General features: G+C 43.9%; 1 protein-coding gene across 1 annotated transcript in view; it reads left to right on the top strand.

The window, feature by feature from the left end:
* The window catches only part of ankrd27 (ankyrin repeat domain 27 (VPS9 domain)), a 63755-nt gene that overhangs the window by 45851 nt on the left and 3640 nt on the right, over positions 1 to 14264 (top strand). Inside the window, exons 17-26 of the mRNA XM_080736123.1 lie at positions 1 to 30; positions 2146 to 2343; positions 2820 to 2879; positions 3237 to 3353; positions 3472 to 3516; positions 3904 to 4029; positions 6165 to 6359; positions 8070 to 8189; positions 11884 to 12057; positions 12510 to 12603. The exon at positions 1 to 30 is cut by the window's left edge and continues 63 nt beyond it. Coding sequence (XP_080592249.1) covers positions 1 to 30; positions 2146 to 2343; positions 2820 to 2879; positions 3237 to 3353; positions 3472 to 3516; positions 3904 to 4029; positions 6165 to 6359; positions 8070 to 8189; positions 11884 to 12057; positions 12510 to 12603 — 1159 coding nt within the window. The remainder of the gene's footprint in view (positions 31 to 2145; positions 2344 to 2819; positions 2880 to 3236; positions 3354 to 3471; positions 3517 to 3903; positions 4030 to 6164; positions 6360 to 8069; positions 8190 to 11883; positions 12058 to 12509; positions 12604 to 14264) is intronic.

Below are 14264 nucleotides of genomic sequence, written 5' to 3'. Positions count from 1 at the left end.
CACCTGGCCTGCATGTACGGACACGAGGATGTAAGTCTCACTCCTCTCCTCTCACTCCTCTCCTCTCACTCCTCTGCACCTGGCCTGCATGTACGGACATGAGGATGTAAGTCTCACTCCTCTCCTCTCACTCCTCTGCACCTGGCCTGCATGTACGGACATGAGGATGTAAGTCTCACTCCTCTGCTCTCACTCCTCTCCTCTCACTCCTCTGCACCTGGCCTGCATGTACGGACACGAGGATGTAAGTCTCACTCCTCTGCTCTCACTCCTCTGCACCTGGCCTGCATGTACGGACACCAGGGACGTGCTGGCCATTGGGAAAAGCAGGACAACTCCCAAACGGCCGGTTCATTCCCGGCCGATCCAGGCCGGCGTCGGCCTTCGTTCCATTTTGGGGGCTGGGCAGCCAACAAAGTATATCGTCACTGTCGGACAGAAAACCTCATATCTCCAAGTTTCAAATTTGTACATTTTTTCGCAAAGCAAAGCCCTGCTTCATCATACAAGGCCGTCGCACAAAAGTAGTGAAAACAGCTACAGGTGCGGATGCTTCCAAAAAAAATGTCTCGGCGTGAGAGGCTGTGTCCAAAACCAGCGTTTTCTTGAGCTACCGCTACACTTGGCACACTCAGTTTACAGTTTACAGTTTAGGCATTTAGCAGACGCTTTTAATCCAAAGCGACTTACAATAAGCAGATAAAAACATCACAATAATAAACAAGATAATATGTCAGTACATCAACCAATATAACACATGCAAATGGATATCTACCTAGAAAAAAAAAAACACAATATAATCAAAAGTTCTAAAAACCTAAAAAACAAATGCTAACTAGCTTCAATATGGTCATTGATTTTCTGTAGTGCTAAGGGTTTAGGTGCTTAACAAAGCACTCTGACATGCCGTGTGACGATTGAGAATGTTTTAAATTGAGTACGGGCAGCATGCACATACTGTAGGATGGACCGAAGCAGATATAACACATCATTTAAAGTGTCGTGTTTCCAGTTTAATTCTGCTCAAGCAAAAATGCCACCCTCTGAGAAACCTGGCACCTTGAAGCCGGTGTGTGGCGAATTCAGGAATTGGCAAAATGACCAAAGATGATTGGAGTACAGGTAGATGCACTGCCATGAATGTCCGTAGTGAAAGGAAATAAATAAATAAAAATGTATCGGTTAGGGATGATATCATCTCTGTCAGGTGGAAATGTCCAAAACTGTTACTTTTCAGGATCCAAATTCAAAAAGTAGCAAAAGTAGCAGATCTACAAGCTCCTCCTGTCCACATGTCGATGTGTCCTTGGGCAATGTTGCAATGGAGAAAGGACGTCATAGACATACCTGGCTCCCTAGAGAAAACAGACTTTGCACCCACTGCACACAAAATGAAGTGGAAACTGAGCTACACTTCTTAACCACCTGTCCACTGTACCAAGACATCAGAGACACATACTTCCCACAGATCATAACCACCCAAGGAGAATTTGAAAACATAACCAATGATGAAAAACTCCCATACCTGCTGGTTGAAGTAAAACAATGTGCAAACACAGCAGCAAGATTTGTGAGCTGCTGCGATAGGAGACGGATATCAAATGGAATCCAACCACCTTAAAAAAATAAAAATAAAAGATGTATATATCCCTGCTTTGCAGGGATATATACATGATGCATACATTGATGCATTGTATTGTATTGTGTACACTTCTGCTTTGGCAAAGTAAACGTATGTTTTCTCTTGCCAATAAAGCCCTTTGAATTGAATTGAATTGAATTGAATGTGGGAAGTGAGGATGCTGGTGTCGACCGTTCACCGCTTCAGCCCCCAAAGTATGAACAAATGGAACATTGTAAAGCGCTTTGAGCACTTTACAAGCTCTAACGCGTCGCTTTGTGCCACGTTTCGAGCTTGTAGATCTGTTACTTTTGATGCTTTTGTGTGACGCTGTAGTATGATCAAGTAGGGTGATAATTTACAAAAAACACAAAGTGCAGATAAAAGGTTTCTTCCCGACAGCAACGATACAATGAATGCAACATGGAACATGACCCACACAAGGAAAACAGCGTTCTATACTGTAGTGGTGACAGCCTGGTGTGTGTGCGCGTGTGTGTGCGTTGCGTTGTGTTGTGTGTCAGTGTGTGAAGGCCCTGGTGTACTACGACCTGCACACGTGTCGCCTCAACATCCAGAACGACAAGGGCGACACGGCGCTGCACATCGCTGCCCGCTGGGGCTACGAGGGCATCATCCAGGTGCTGCTGGAGAACGGAGCCTCCACCGCCATGCTCAACAAGCACAAGGACAGCCCTCTGCACTGTGCCCTCAACTCCAAGGTACTATACCAGGGGTCTTCAATGTTTTCAGGCCAGGGGACCCCTTAGTTGAGAGAGAGAGATGAAGCAGGGACCCCCACAACCTTTTCATAGATTCCATATAGTTTCATTGTTTGATAGTACAATCATCAGTGTAGTGTTTTAAGATATATTACATATATTTAAGATATAAAAGATTTTTCACAATCAAGGATGTGATGCTCGACCGCATGGTCTTTTCAAGGAACACATGAACGCGCATTCAGCCTGGCTTGGCGTTAGTGGAACAGATTATACCAGGCTGTACGAGCAGGCTTTGTCAGACCTGGATTTGGCTGAAACTTGTCTTATTTCCTTCTGCTTTTGTGAAACAGGCACCTGGTGTGTAGGAATGGTAAACATCAATGATTACACACTGCAGAGTGTTGGTTTTTATCAGTAGAGAGAAAGTGTCAGTCCAACCATCATGTTCTCAAAGCCGTTTCACTGCCTTGCAGATTCTGATGTTGTTGGAGTCGACGCAAAACGGCTCTCACCGGAGAAAAGGCAGCTTCGACGTGAGTGTTATTTACTCTTTGAGGGATTACTCAAAACAAAGACTAGATTTTTCAGACTGTATATCCAAACCTACTGTTGCAATTTAACCATTCTTTACCCCCTCCCTTATTTCCCCAGTCTGTGATGGTCTGTGTGTGTGTGTACATGCGTGCGTGCGCGTGTTGGAAAAAATTCAATACAAATATTTCAATAATTCTCATCTTAGTTTATTAATATCCAAAGCTATATAGTTTGATAGGGCTAGGGTTAGTTTGATAGAGTAAATTAGCCTAAATAATCAGTTAGTGTAGATGAGATAACTATATATTGTTATAAATGTAAACTCCTCTCATGTGTGGGACTCCCTCCTTCCTCAGTCTTCCAACCCCTCCCCTCAGCCGTCAGACTGCAGCAGCCGGCGCTCCTCTGTCTCCAGCACCTCTTCTCTCAACTCTGAGGCCAAACCGGAGGGCGACAGGGTCCGCCACAGAGAGGTACACGCCTGCCTAGACACTTTAGACCCGAGACCCATTCTACAAATGTCTTGGAAAAAAACATGTTTCTATGATCATGAAGGTGAAACCAGGTGTGTTTCTCTGTGCTGACTGACAGGTGGAGAAGCTGCTCCGCGCGGTCGCTGACGGAGACGTGGAGATGGTGAGTGTTTGTTTCCTAATTCCTACTGCAGCACCTTAATTAATGGACAAGTTTCACTTGCTGTCTTTAGCCGTCTGTTTTTTTAGGACACTTTTCCTGACCATCCTTTTATCAGGAAATGCCCTGGTTCTTCCCTTCTTCCCTTTGGTTCATTATTGTACTCACAGATGCTGGACACAATGCAAACTACAAACATGTACATGCTCAATAAAACACTTCTGAATAAAGAATCCTTAGTTATTTCCCCTTGTATTTAGCTGCCAATGTCATCCCTGATTTAGGATGTATCTTGTGTTAAAGTTAACATCATTGCTTTGCATGTGTGCGTGCGTGCGTGCGTGCGTGCGTGTCTGTCTCTGTGCGTGTGTGTGCGTGCCCTCGCTCCAGGTGCGCTACCTGTTGGAGTGGCTGGACGAGGAGCCAGAGGAGGACCTGGATGGAGCAGAGCGGTCCTCACACATCCAGCTGTGCCACCCGCTGTGCCAGTGTACCCACTGTGGCCCTACACAGAAGGTTTATATAACACTGTACCCACTGTGCCAGTGTACCCACTGTGGCCCTACACAGAAGGTTTATATAACACTGTACCCACTGTGCCAGTGTACCCACTGTAGCCCTACACAGAAGGTTTATATAACACTGTACCCACTGTGCCAGTGTACCCACTGTGGCCCTACACAGAAGGTTTATATAACACTGTACCCACTGTGCCAGTGTACCCACTGTAGCCCTACACAGAAGGTTTATATAACACTGTACCCACTGTGCCAGTGTACCCACTGTGGCCCTACACAGAAGGAAGCGTCGCGTTGTGAGCTTGTAGATCGGCTATTTTCTGCTGTTTTCTGCTATTTTCTGCTGTTTTCACTAGTTTGGGTCCTGGGCAAACGTCTAGTCCCTTTTGGGTCACAAGCTAAAAGGTTTGGGAACCAATGGTGTATTGTGTGTGTCTCTCTCTCTCTATCAGCTGGCCAGTCTCCAGGCCAGTGGTCTAGGAGTGAACATATTGTGTCTCTATCTCTACTAGTTGGCCAGTCTCCAGGCCAGTGGTCTAGGAGTGAACATATTGCATTGTGTCTCTCTCTCTCTCTATCAGCTGGCCAGTCTCCAGGCCAGTGGTCTAGGAGTGAACATATTGTATTGTCTCTCTCTCTACTAGTTGGCCAGTCTCCAGGCCAGTGGTCTGGGAGTGAACATATTGTATTGTATTGTCTCTCTCTACTAGCTGGCCAGCCTACAGGCCAGTGGTCTAGGAGTGAACAGAGTATTGCCACTGCTTCCCAAACAGTGGGTCGGGACCCATTTGTGGGTCACAGAAACATTTTTATGGGTCCCTTAATTCTTGGTTTCCGACATTTCTTTTTTAAATTACAATAAATTTAAAAAATCAATAAAAAAAAATCCCAAAAAGCATTTGTTCTTTTCATGAATTAAAAACAAAATTCAATGATTTCTTTCAGTAATTTCATGAAGAAATCAAAGAAAAAGCAAAGAAATTCCATGAACTATTAGAAAACAAAGAAGTGGTGAAAATAGCCGATCTACAAGCTCACAACGCGGCGCGAAGCGTCGCGTTGTGAGCTTGTAGATCTGCTGTTTTCACTTGTTTGGGTCTCGGGCAAACGTCTAGTCTCTTTTGGGTCACAAGCTAAAATGTTTGGGAACCAATGGTGTATTGTGTGTGTGTCTCTCTCTCTACTAGCTGGCCAGTCTCCAGGCCAGTGGTCTAGGAGTGAACATATTGTATTGTCTCTCTCTCTACTAGCTGGCCAGTCTCCAGGCCAGTGGTCTATGAGTGAACATATTGTATTGTCTCTCTCTCTACTAGCTGGCCAGCCTGCAGGCCAGTGGTCTAGGAGTGAACATATTGTGTGTCTCTCTCTCTCTACTAGCTGGCCAGTCTCCAGGCCAGTGGTCTAGGAGTGAACATATTGTATTGTCTCTCTCTCTACTAGTTGGCCAGCCTGCAGGCCAGTGGTCTAGGAGTGAACATATTGTATTGTCTCTCTCTCTACTAGCTGGCCAGTCTCCAGGCCAGTGGTCTATGAGTGAACATATTGTATTGTCTCTCTCTCTACTAGCTGGCCAGCCTGCAGGCCAGTGGTCTAGGAGTGAACATATTGTGTGTCTCTCTCTCTCTACTAGCTGGCCAGTCTCCAGGCCAGTGGTCTAGGAGTGAACATATTGTATTGTCTCTCTCTCTACTAGCTGGCCAGTCTCCAGGCCAGTGGTCTAGGAGTGAACATATTGTATTGTCTCTCTCTCTACTAGCTGGCCAGCCTGCAGGCCAGTGGTCTAGGAGTGAACATATTGTGTGTCTCTCTCTCTCTACTAGCTGGCCAGTCTCCAGGCCAGTGGTCTAGGAGTGAACATATTGTATTGTCTCTCTCTCTACTAGCTGGCCAGTCTCCAGGGCAAGGGTCTAGGAGTGAACATATTATATTGTCTCTCTCTCTACTAGTTGGCCAGTCTCCAGGCCAGTGGTCTAGGTGTGAACATATTGTGTCTCTCTCTCTACTAGTTGGCCAGCCTGCAGGCCAGTGGTCTGGGTGTGAACATATTGTCTCTCTCTCTCTACTAGTTGGCCAGTCTCCAGGCCAGTGGTCTAGGAGTGAACATATTGTATTGTCTCTCTCTCTCTCTACTAGCTGGCCAGCCTACAGGCCAGTGGTCTAGGAGTGAACAGCAGCAGTGCAGACGGCTTCTCCCCGCTCCACGTGGCCGCGCTGCACGGCCACACGGCCCTGGTCGGCCTGCTGACGCGGCGCGGCGCCAACGTCAACGCCCGCAACAGCCAGAGCGCCACGCCACTGCACCTGGCCAGCCAGAACTGCCACATACAGGTGAGTGTGCAACGCTTGGGTATCATAGTTAACTAAAACTATAACGAAAACTAAAAATGAAAAAAAGGTGTTTACAAAACTAACTAAAACAAACTGAAACTAGAAAGATGCAATTGGAAATTGCAAGTGTGGTTGCGAGTCACACCCTATTTGAGCGGTGCTAACCATTCTATGCCAATATTAAGCCCATATCTTGGAAAGCCCATATATAGACATACTGTGTCTCATGTGATCTATGATGTCAGTCATCTCCATATTTGTGAAAAGTACCAAAACTGTGGGAGCAGTAGTGCAGCAAAATAAAGTTTGGAAAGATGGAGGGATGGAAGAAAAGTCAGACAAGTACTATAGTCAGACTAATGAAGATTCATTGAGGGCAGGACCCTCGTTTCCAGATTACAAAATGCATAGCACAACAGAATCATAATCTATGCTGTTCTCATCATAGACATAGAAAGGTAGACGCCTCCTTCAGCTCTAGGACATATGCATCGAGGGACCAAGGTAAACACATGTGCATTGCTTCCACTAAGCCTTATTCACGGCCCGCCCACTCAGCAAATTTCTCAGCATCCCCCGAGTGCTGACATCAATTTAGAAGGGGAAACTATAACAGAAATAGCTGGACTTAAAGCCAACAAATCATTATTTCGAACGGTAAAGTAAATTATAATGCTTTGTGCCTTTTACTATCTTGTGTTCTTGATCATGCTAGCCGTATTTTATACCGTACTATTCGGAAATTGCATTCAATTTGCGATTTCTGTGTTAACTCTATAGGCTATAGTAGGATTTTCCCCTTCAAAACGTGACTTCAGCACCCGGGGGATGCTGAGTGGGCGGGCCGTGAATAAGGCTTCTTGCGTCACACATACGGAAGTTTCTAGGCCAATCGGAGGCAGGTGGGGGCGGGTCTTTACGTACGCAGCCTGTAAGAACAACTGAGCCACGCAACATCGGAACTGGCTCTGTTGAATTGAATTGTGGTCCTTGGATAAGTCCCGGAAAAGACACGCTGTGATTGGCCAGTAGTCACTTGACTGGCAGCGGTCCCTTGGTTTTTCGAGGAGGTCCAGACTACAATAATTGTTGCACGTCGCTCCAATGAACTGCAGAGGCGAACGAGGCATCTAGCTTTTTTTATTACCCGGCTTGTTTGGATGCTTGATTCTGATTGGTCGAGCGCTGAAATCAGCGGTGAATTATAGGCGTATAATGACCGCTCCGCTCTATAATTCACCGCTGCCTAATCAAAGGCTCAGAACACCTGCTGTATCCAGGCTGCACTGCGTGGATTTAGTGCCGTATCCAACATGTCTACCATGTAAACAAACACACAGCGACATTTACAACTAAACATTGCTCTGAAGAATGTCTTTAAAAACATTTGAGGCGAGAAATAGACGACGCAGTAACATAAATGGATTCTATTTGACTAGCACTACCTTTTTTTCCAAGGCGTCCGTGTTACGCTGGGGCGGACACACTTTCAGCCGTCTGTAAACAAGGAAATACTTTGTTTTGTTTTTAGTTTTGAGTCAAATCATTAATTTTATTTAGTAGCCGGGTAATAAGCGTCTGTGGCATATCAACCTGTCGGGCTCCTATCACTCTATAATGACTGCTGAGCGAGATGTTATCCCTTACATATCTGTGGTTCTCATTGATCTTCGCGTGCATTATGTCATGGATGAAGTGGTTGTGTTTCAGGTGGTGCGCTCGCTGCTGGAGTGCAACGCCAAGCTGAACAAAAAGGACCACTACGGGAACACCGCTCTGATCCACGCCTGCCTCAAAGGACACCTGGACATCGCTACCACTCTCATCCAGGTAATGTTATTATAACTGGACATAGCTACCACTCTCATCCAGGTAATGTTATTATAACTGGACATCGCTACCACTCTCATCCAGGTAATGTTATTATAACTGGACATCGCTACCACTCTCATCCAGGTAATGTTATTATAACTGGACATCGCTACCACTCTCATCCAGGTAATGTTATTATAACTGGACATAGCTACCACTCTCATCCAGGTAATGTTATTATAACTGGACATAGCTACCACTCTCATCCAGGTAATGTTATTATAACTGGACATCGCTACCACTCTCATCCAGGTAATGTTATTATAACTGGACATAGCTACCACTCTCATCCAGGTAATGTTATTATAACTGGACATAGCTACCACTCTCATCCAGGTAATGTTATTATAACTGGACATCGCTACCACTCTCATCCAGGTAATGTTATTATAACTGGACATAGCTACCACTCTCATCCAGGTAATGTTATTATAACTGGACATCGCTACCACTCTCATCCAGGTAATGTTATTATAACTGGACATAGCTACCACTCTCATCCAGGTAATGTTATTATAACTGGACATAGCTACCACTCTCATCCAGGTAATGTTATTATAACTGGACATAGCTACCACTCTCATCCATGTAATGTTATTATAACTGGACATAGCTACCACTCTCATCCAGGTAATGTTATTATAACTGGACATCGCTACCACTCTCATCCAGGTAATGTTATTATAACTGGACATAGCTACCACTCTCATCCAGGTAATGTTATAAACCTGGACATAGCTACCACTCTCATCCAGGTAATGTTATTATAACTGGACATAGCTACCACTCTCATCCAGGTAATGTTATTATAACTGGACATAGCTACCACTCTCATCCATGTAATGTTATTATAACTGGACATAGCTACCACTCTCATCCAGGTAATGTTATTATAACTGGACATCGCTACCACTCTCATCCAGGTAATGTTATTATAACTGGACATAGCTACCACTCTCATCCAGGTAATGTTATTATAACTGGACATAGCTACCACTCTCATCCATGTAATGTTATTATAACTGGACATAGCTACCACTCTCATCCAGGTAATGTTATTATAACTGGACATCGCTACCACTCTCATCCAGGTAATGTTATAAACCTGGACATAGCTACCACTCTCATCCATGTAATGTTATTATAACTGGACATAGCTACCACTCTCATCCAGGTAATGTTATTATAACTGGACATAGCTACCACTCTCATCCAGGTAATGTTATTATAACTGGACATAGCTACCACTCTCATCCAGGTAATGTTATTATAACTGGACATAGCTACCACTCTCATCCATGTAATGTTATTATAACTGGACATAGCTACCACTCTCATCCAGGTAATGTTATTATAACTGGACATCGCTACCACTCTCATCCAGGTAATGTTATTATAACTGGACATAGCTACCACTCTCATCCAGGTAATGTTATAAACCTGGACATCGCTACCACTCTCATCCAGGTAATGTTATTATAACTGGACATAGCTACCACTCTCATCCAGGTAATGTTATTATAACTGGACATAGCTACCACTCTCATCCATGTAATGTTATTATAACTGGACATAGCTACCACTCTCATCCAGGTAATGTTATTATAACTGGACATCGCTACCACTCTCATCCAGGTAATGTTATAAACCTGGACATAGCTACCACTCTCATCCATGTAATGTTATTATAACTGGACATAGCTACCACTCTCATCCAGGTAATGTTATTATAACTGGACATAGCTACCACTCTCATCCAGGTAATGTTATTATAACTGGACATAGCTACCACTCTCATCCATGTAATGTTATTATAACTGGACATAGCTACCACTCTCATCCAGGTAATGTTATTATAACTGGACATCGCTACCACTCTCATCCAGGTAATGTTATAAACCTGGACATAGCTACCACTCTCATCCATGTAATGTTATTATAACTGGACATCGCTACCACTCTCATCCATGTAATGTTATTATAACTGGACATAGCTACCACTCTCATCCAGGTAATGTTATTATAACTGGACATCGCTACCACTCTCATCCAGGTAATGTTATTATAACTGGACATCGCTACCACTCTCATCCAGGTAATGTTATTATAACTGGACATCGCTACCACTCTCATCCAGGTAATGTTATTATAACTGGACATCGCTACCACTCTCATCCAGGTAATGTTATTATAACTGGACATCGCTACCACTCTCATCCAGGTAATGTTATTATAACTGGACATAGCTACCACTCTCATCCAGGTAATGTTATTATAACTGGACATAGCTACCACTCTCATCCAGGTAATGTTATTATAACTGGACATAGCTACCACTCTCATCCAGGTAATGTTATTATAACTGGACATAGCTACCACTCTCATCCAGGTAATGTTATTATAACTGGATATAGCTACCACTCTCATCCAGGTAATGTCATTATAACTGGACATAGCTACCACTCTCATCCAGGTAATGTTATAAACCTGGACATAGCTACCACTCTCATCCAGGTAATGTTATTATAACTGGACATAGCTACCACTCTCATCCAGGTAATGTTATTATAACTGGACATAGCTACCACTCTCATCCAGGTAATGTTATTATAACTGGACATAGCTACCACTCTCATCCAGGTAATGTTATAAACCTGGACATAGCTACCACTCTCATCCAGGTAATGTTATTATAACTGGACATAGCTACCATTCTCATCCAGGTAATGTCATACATTTCTTTCTGTTTCTATGATCTGACACACATTTCAGTGTTGACTGTACAGTAGCAATCAGTATTGTATGGTCACTCTAAAGCAATTTAGCCCAATTTAGGGCACACAAAGACAGACAGATTAAAGGCCCTTTCCCACTAGGTACGATAACGATAAAGATAACAATGTTTTCCATTGTTGAAGTGGATGGCAACGTCCTCCACAACGATAAAGCCATCAAAATTGATGTGAACGCTGACATATCGTTATCGTGTCCGGTGGGAGAGAAGCTTAAAGATCAAACAACGAGATTACATTTCTGGATCTTAGACAGAAATAAATGGATAAAGACAGGGAAACCTAGCATCGCTCAGTGGTTTAAGGAATTGTCTTTGTGCCTTCCATTAGAAAGGATCACATACACTCTCAAGAACAAACAAGAGCTATTTGAGAAAATATGGCGGAATTTTATCCAGTATGTCAAGGGCAATGATCTCTCTTATTTAATGGAGGAACCAGGTGTGGGGTAGCTGCATTCCCTCTGCGGTCATTTGTCCGGCCTTGTGGCGTGGGACTCTGGGTGTAAATAGTATATGTGCTCTTTGAATTATTTAATACTCTTATGTGTCGTGTTAGTGTCAGGTTTTTTGGTTGTTCTTTTTGTATGTTGTTGTATTATTTTTTTTGCTTGTTTTGTCTCTATGTGATCTATTATTGTCTTGTATTATGTTGTTTTGTATGTCTGTAAAAAAAAAAAAGAAGAATAAACATATTGTTTAAAAAAAAAAGATCAAATAGGGAGCTGCCATTTTGAGCTGCCGTTTGGGAATGCACAGGCTCTACTAGGCAATATTGAGGCCATCAGATCACAGCTCACTCTCTGTCTGTCTGTCTGTCTGTCTGTGCGTGCGTGTGCCCATGCGCGTGTGTGTGTGCAGAGTAATGCCCTGGTGAACGTGGCCAACAACCAGGGGAACACGGCCCTCCATGAGGCGGTGAGGGGGGGCCACCTGGCCCTGGTGGAGGGGCTGCTGAACGGGGGGGCCGTGGCCCACCTCCGCAACAAGAGGCAGAGGACCCCGCTGGACTGTGCCCACGAGATGGGGGGCAAGGTGGGCTACGCTACGCCAGGGGTTCTCAACCTTTTCAGGCCATTACCCCCACCCTGCACAAGCACTTGGAATTGTAGAAGTTGGCATTACATTTAGTTTGACTTGAGCTATTTATTCCATTGTGAAAATAGCAGAACCACTTGCTCACAACGCCTCGTGTTTAACGTCAAGTATAAAAGTTATTTTCTGACAGTTCTGATGGAAACGGATATTTCACTGTGACATACTGTATCTTAGGGAGAAAGATTTGCATATTTATCCTAAGTAGCGTAATATGATATAAGATTCTAAAAGATGAACAAGTTATTGATAGGGGTGACCTGAGTCAAAAAAGTTTGAAACCCCCTGGTTTAGACGTATTTTAGACTAACATGCTCAGTGAGATACTTAATGATATATTGATTTCTCTGTCTGTGGGATTCTTAATGATATTAATTTGTCTGTTCGTCCAGAATACGGAGATCCTCAGGGCTCTGCAGAAGGCCTCTGGGCTTTCCCCCGACGCCGAACCAATCAAACTCCTCTCTGTGCCTAAAGGTGCCCTGGGTAAGAACCAATCAAACTCCTCTCTGTGCCCAAAGGTGCCCTGGGTAAGAACCAATCAAATTCCTCTCTGTGCCTAAAGGTGCCCTGGGTAAGGAAGAGAACATTTCAGGAACGTGTTTTAACGCCACAAAATGTGTGTGAATGTACTGTAGTAGTAGGACTCATCACTACCAAGTTAAAACATTTTTTTTATATATTTAATATAAATTTTCATATCATTTTTGACATGAAAAGGATTGAGCACCACTAATATGAATAAAGCCTATTGTACTCCGCTGTACACTGCCCACTTGTGGCGTCACTACAAAAAGGCCAGCCTGTAAATAATGACAGTGGCCTTTAAGGACTGCATGAGACTGCTGCTCAAAGACCCAAGATGCTGTAGCGCCAGTCAAATGTTTGTGGAAATAAATGTACCAATTTATCCTCCGGTGTTGAGAAATCTTATAGATTTATGTGCATCTTAACCGACTCTGGGAACAGTATTATTGTAGCACTTTCTAATCTGGTAGGCTGTCATCTAAGCCAGGGGTTTTCAAAGTGTGTGACGGGGCACCCTGGGGTGCCGTGACGGCAGTCCAGGGGTGCCGTGGGATCATTTGATAATATTTGGAATTTATTTGGACACAATATTAAAGCTATACTGTGTAAGTTGCTCAACTGGTGGTCTGTAGCAGTATAGCAAACCGCGGTCGCGTCTGCTTTTTTCGTCCGTTTTTCGCCGCGGACCGGGCCGTTAGACCACCGCGTCCGCCTCGCCTCGCCGAGACGCTTTCAATGAGGTCTCCCGTGTCCTTCTACGAGCAGCGGTTGGGGAGTTACATGCTAGACTCCTCCAGTGTAAACACTGCAGTGTACTTCCTGAAGGCGTGTTTCCTAAACCCACCAGAGAGCCCGGCAGTGTATGATCTGCGCTGTGATTGGCCGGTAGTGTATCATGTGTGTATGATCTGCAATGTGATTGGCGGATGATGCAGATGACGTCATTTTGCCGGGAAATCCCGCCCCTGTCAAGGCTAAGTAGAAAACATATAAAGAAAAGGCTTTTGGGGCTGAAATGAACGGAGTGGGGGTTCTAAAACTTTAGCGATTTAATAGTTAGGACAATTTTAAGATATGTTTTATAAAAAAAGTTACATAGTATAACTTTAAGTATCATTTTAGACTTGAAGTTCAAAGTTATTTTCAGTCAGCTCTAACCAAAATGGCTGTTATCTCAACGTTTTCAACATAATCACAGAAATATCGTCACTGTCGGGCAGAAACCTCGTATCTCCAAGTTTCAAATGTGTACGTCTTTTGGTAAAGCAAAGCCCTGTTCATCATACAAGACTGTCGCACAAAACTAGTGAAAACAGCAGATCTACAAGCACACAACGCCTCCCATGTGTGCTTGTAGATCGGCTGTTTTCACTAGTTTAGTACATTTTATAGATGATAAATACAAATCGAACGCTTTTGGACAAGGTTTCCACCCGACAACGACGATATGCTATAAATATAAGGTGCTGGGACTGAAAATTATAATTTAGGGGTACCTCGGATAAAACAAAAATATTTATGGGGTGCCCTGAGACAAAAAAGTTTGGGAACCCCTGATCTAAGCTATGGAGCCACTGGCGCTCTAGTCTGTAAGGCTGAATGTCCTGCCTTTTTTATGT

The sequence above is a fragment of the Nannobrachium achirus genome (assembly GCF_963921795.1).
Source record: "Nannobrachium achirus genome assembly, chromosome: 11".
In the NCBI taxonomy this organism is placed as follows: Eukaryota; Metazoa; Chordata; class Actinopteri; order Myctophiformes; family Myctophidae; genus Nannobrachium; species Nannobrachium achirus.
Note: the sequence above shows the minus strand (reverse complement) of the source record. Positions and strands in the feature narration are given on the sequence as shown.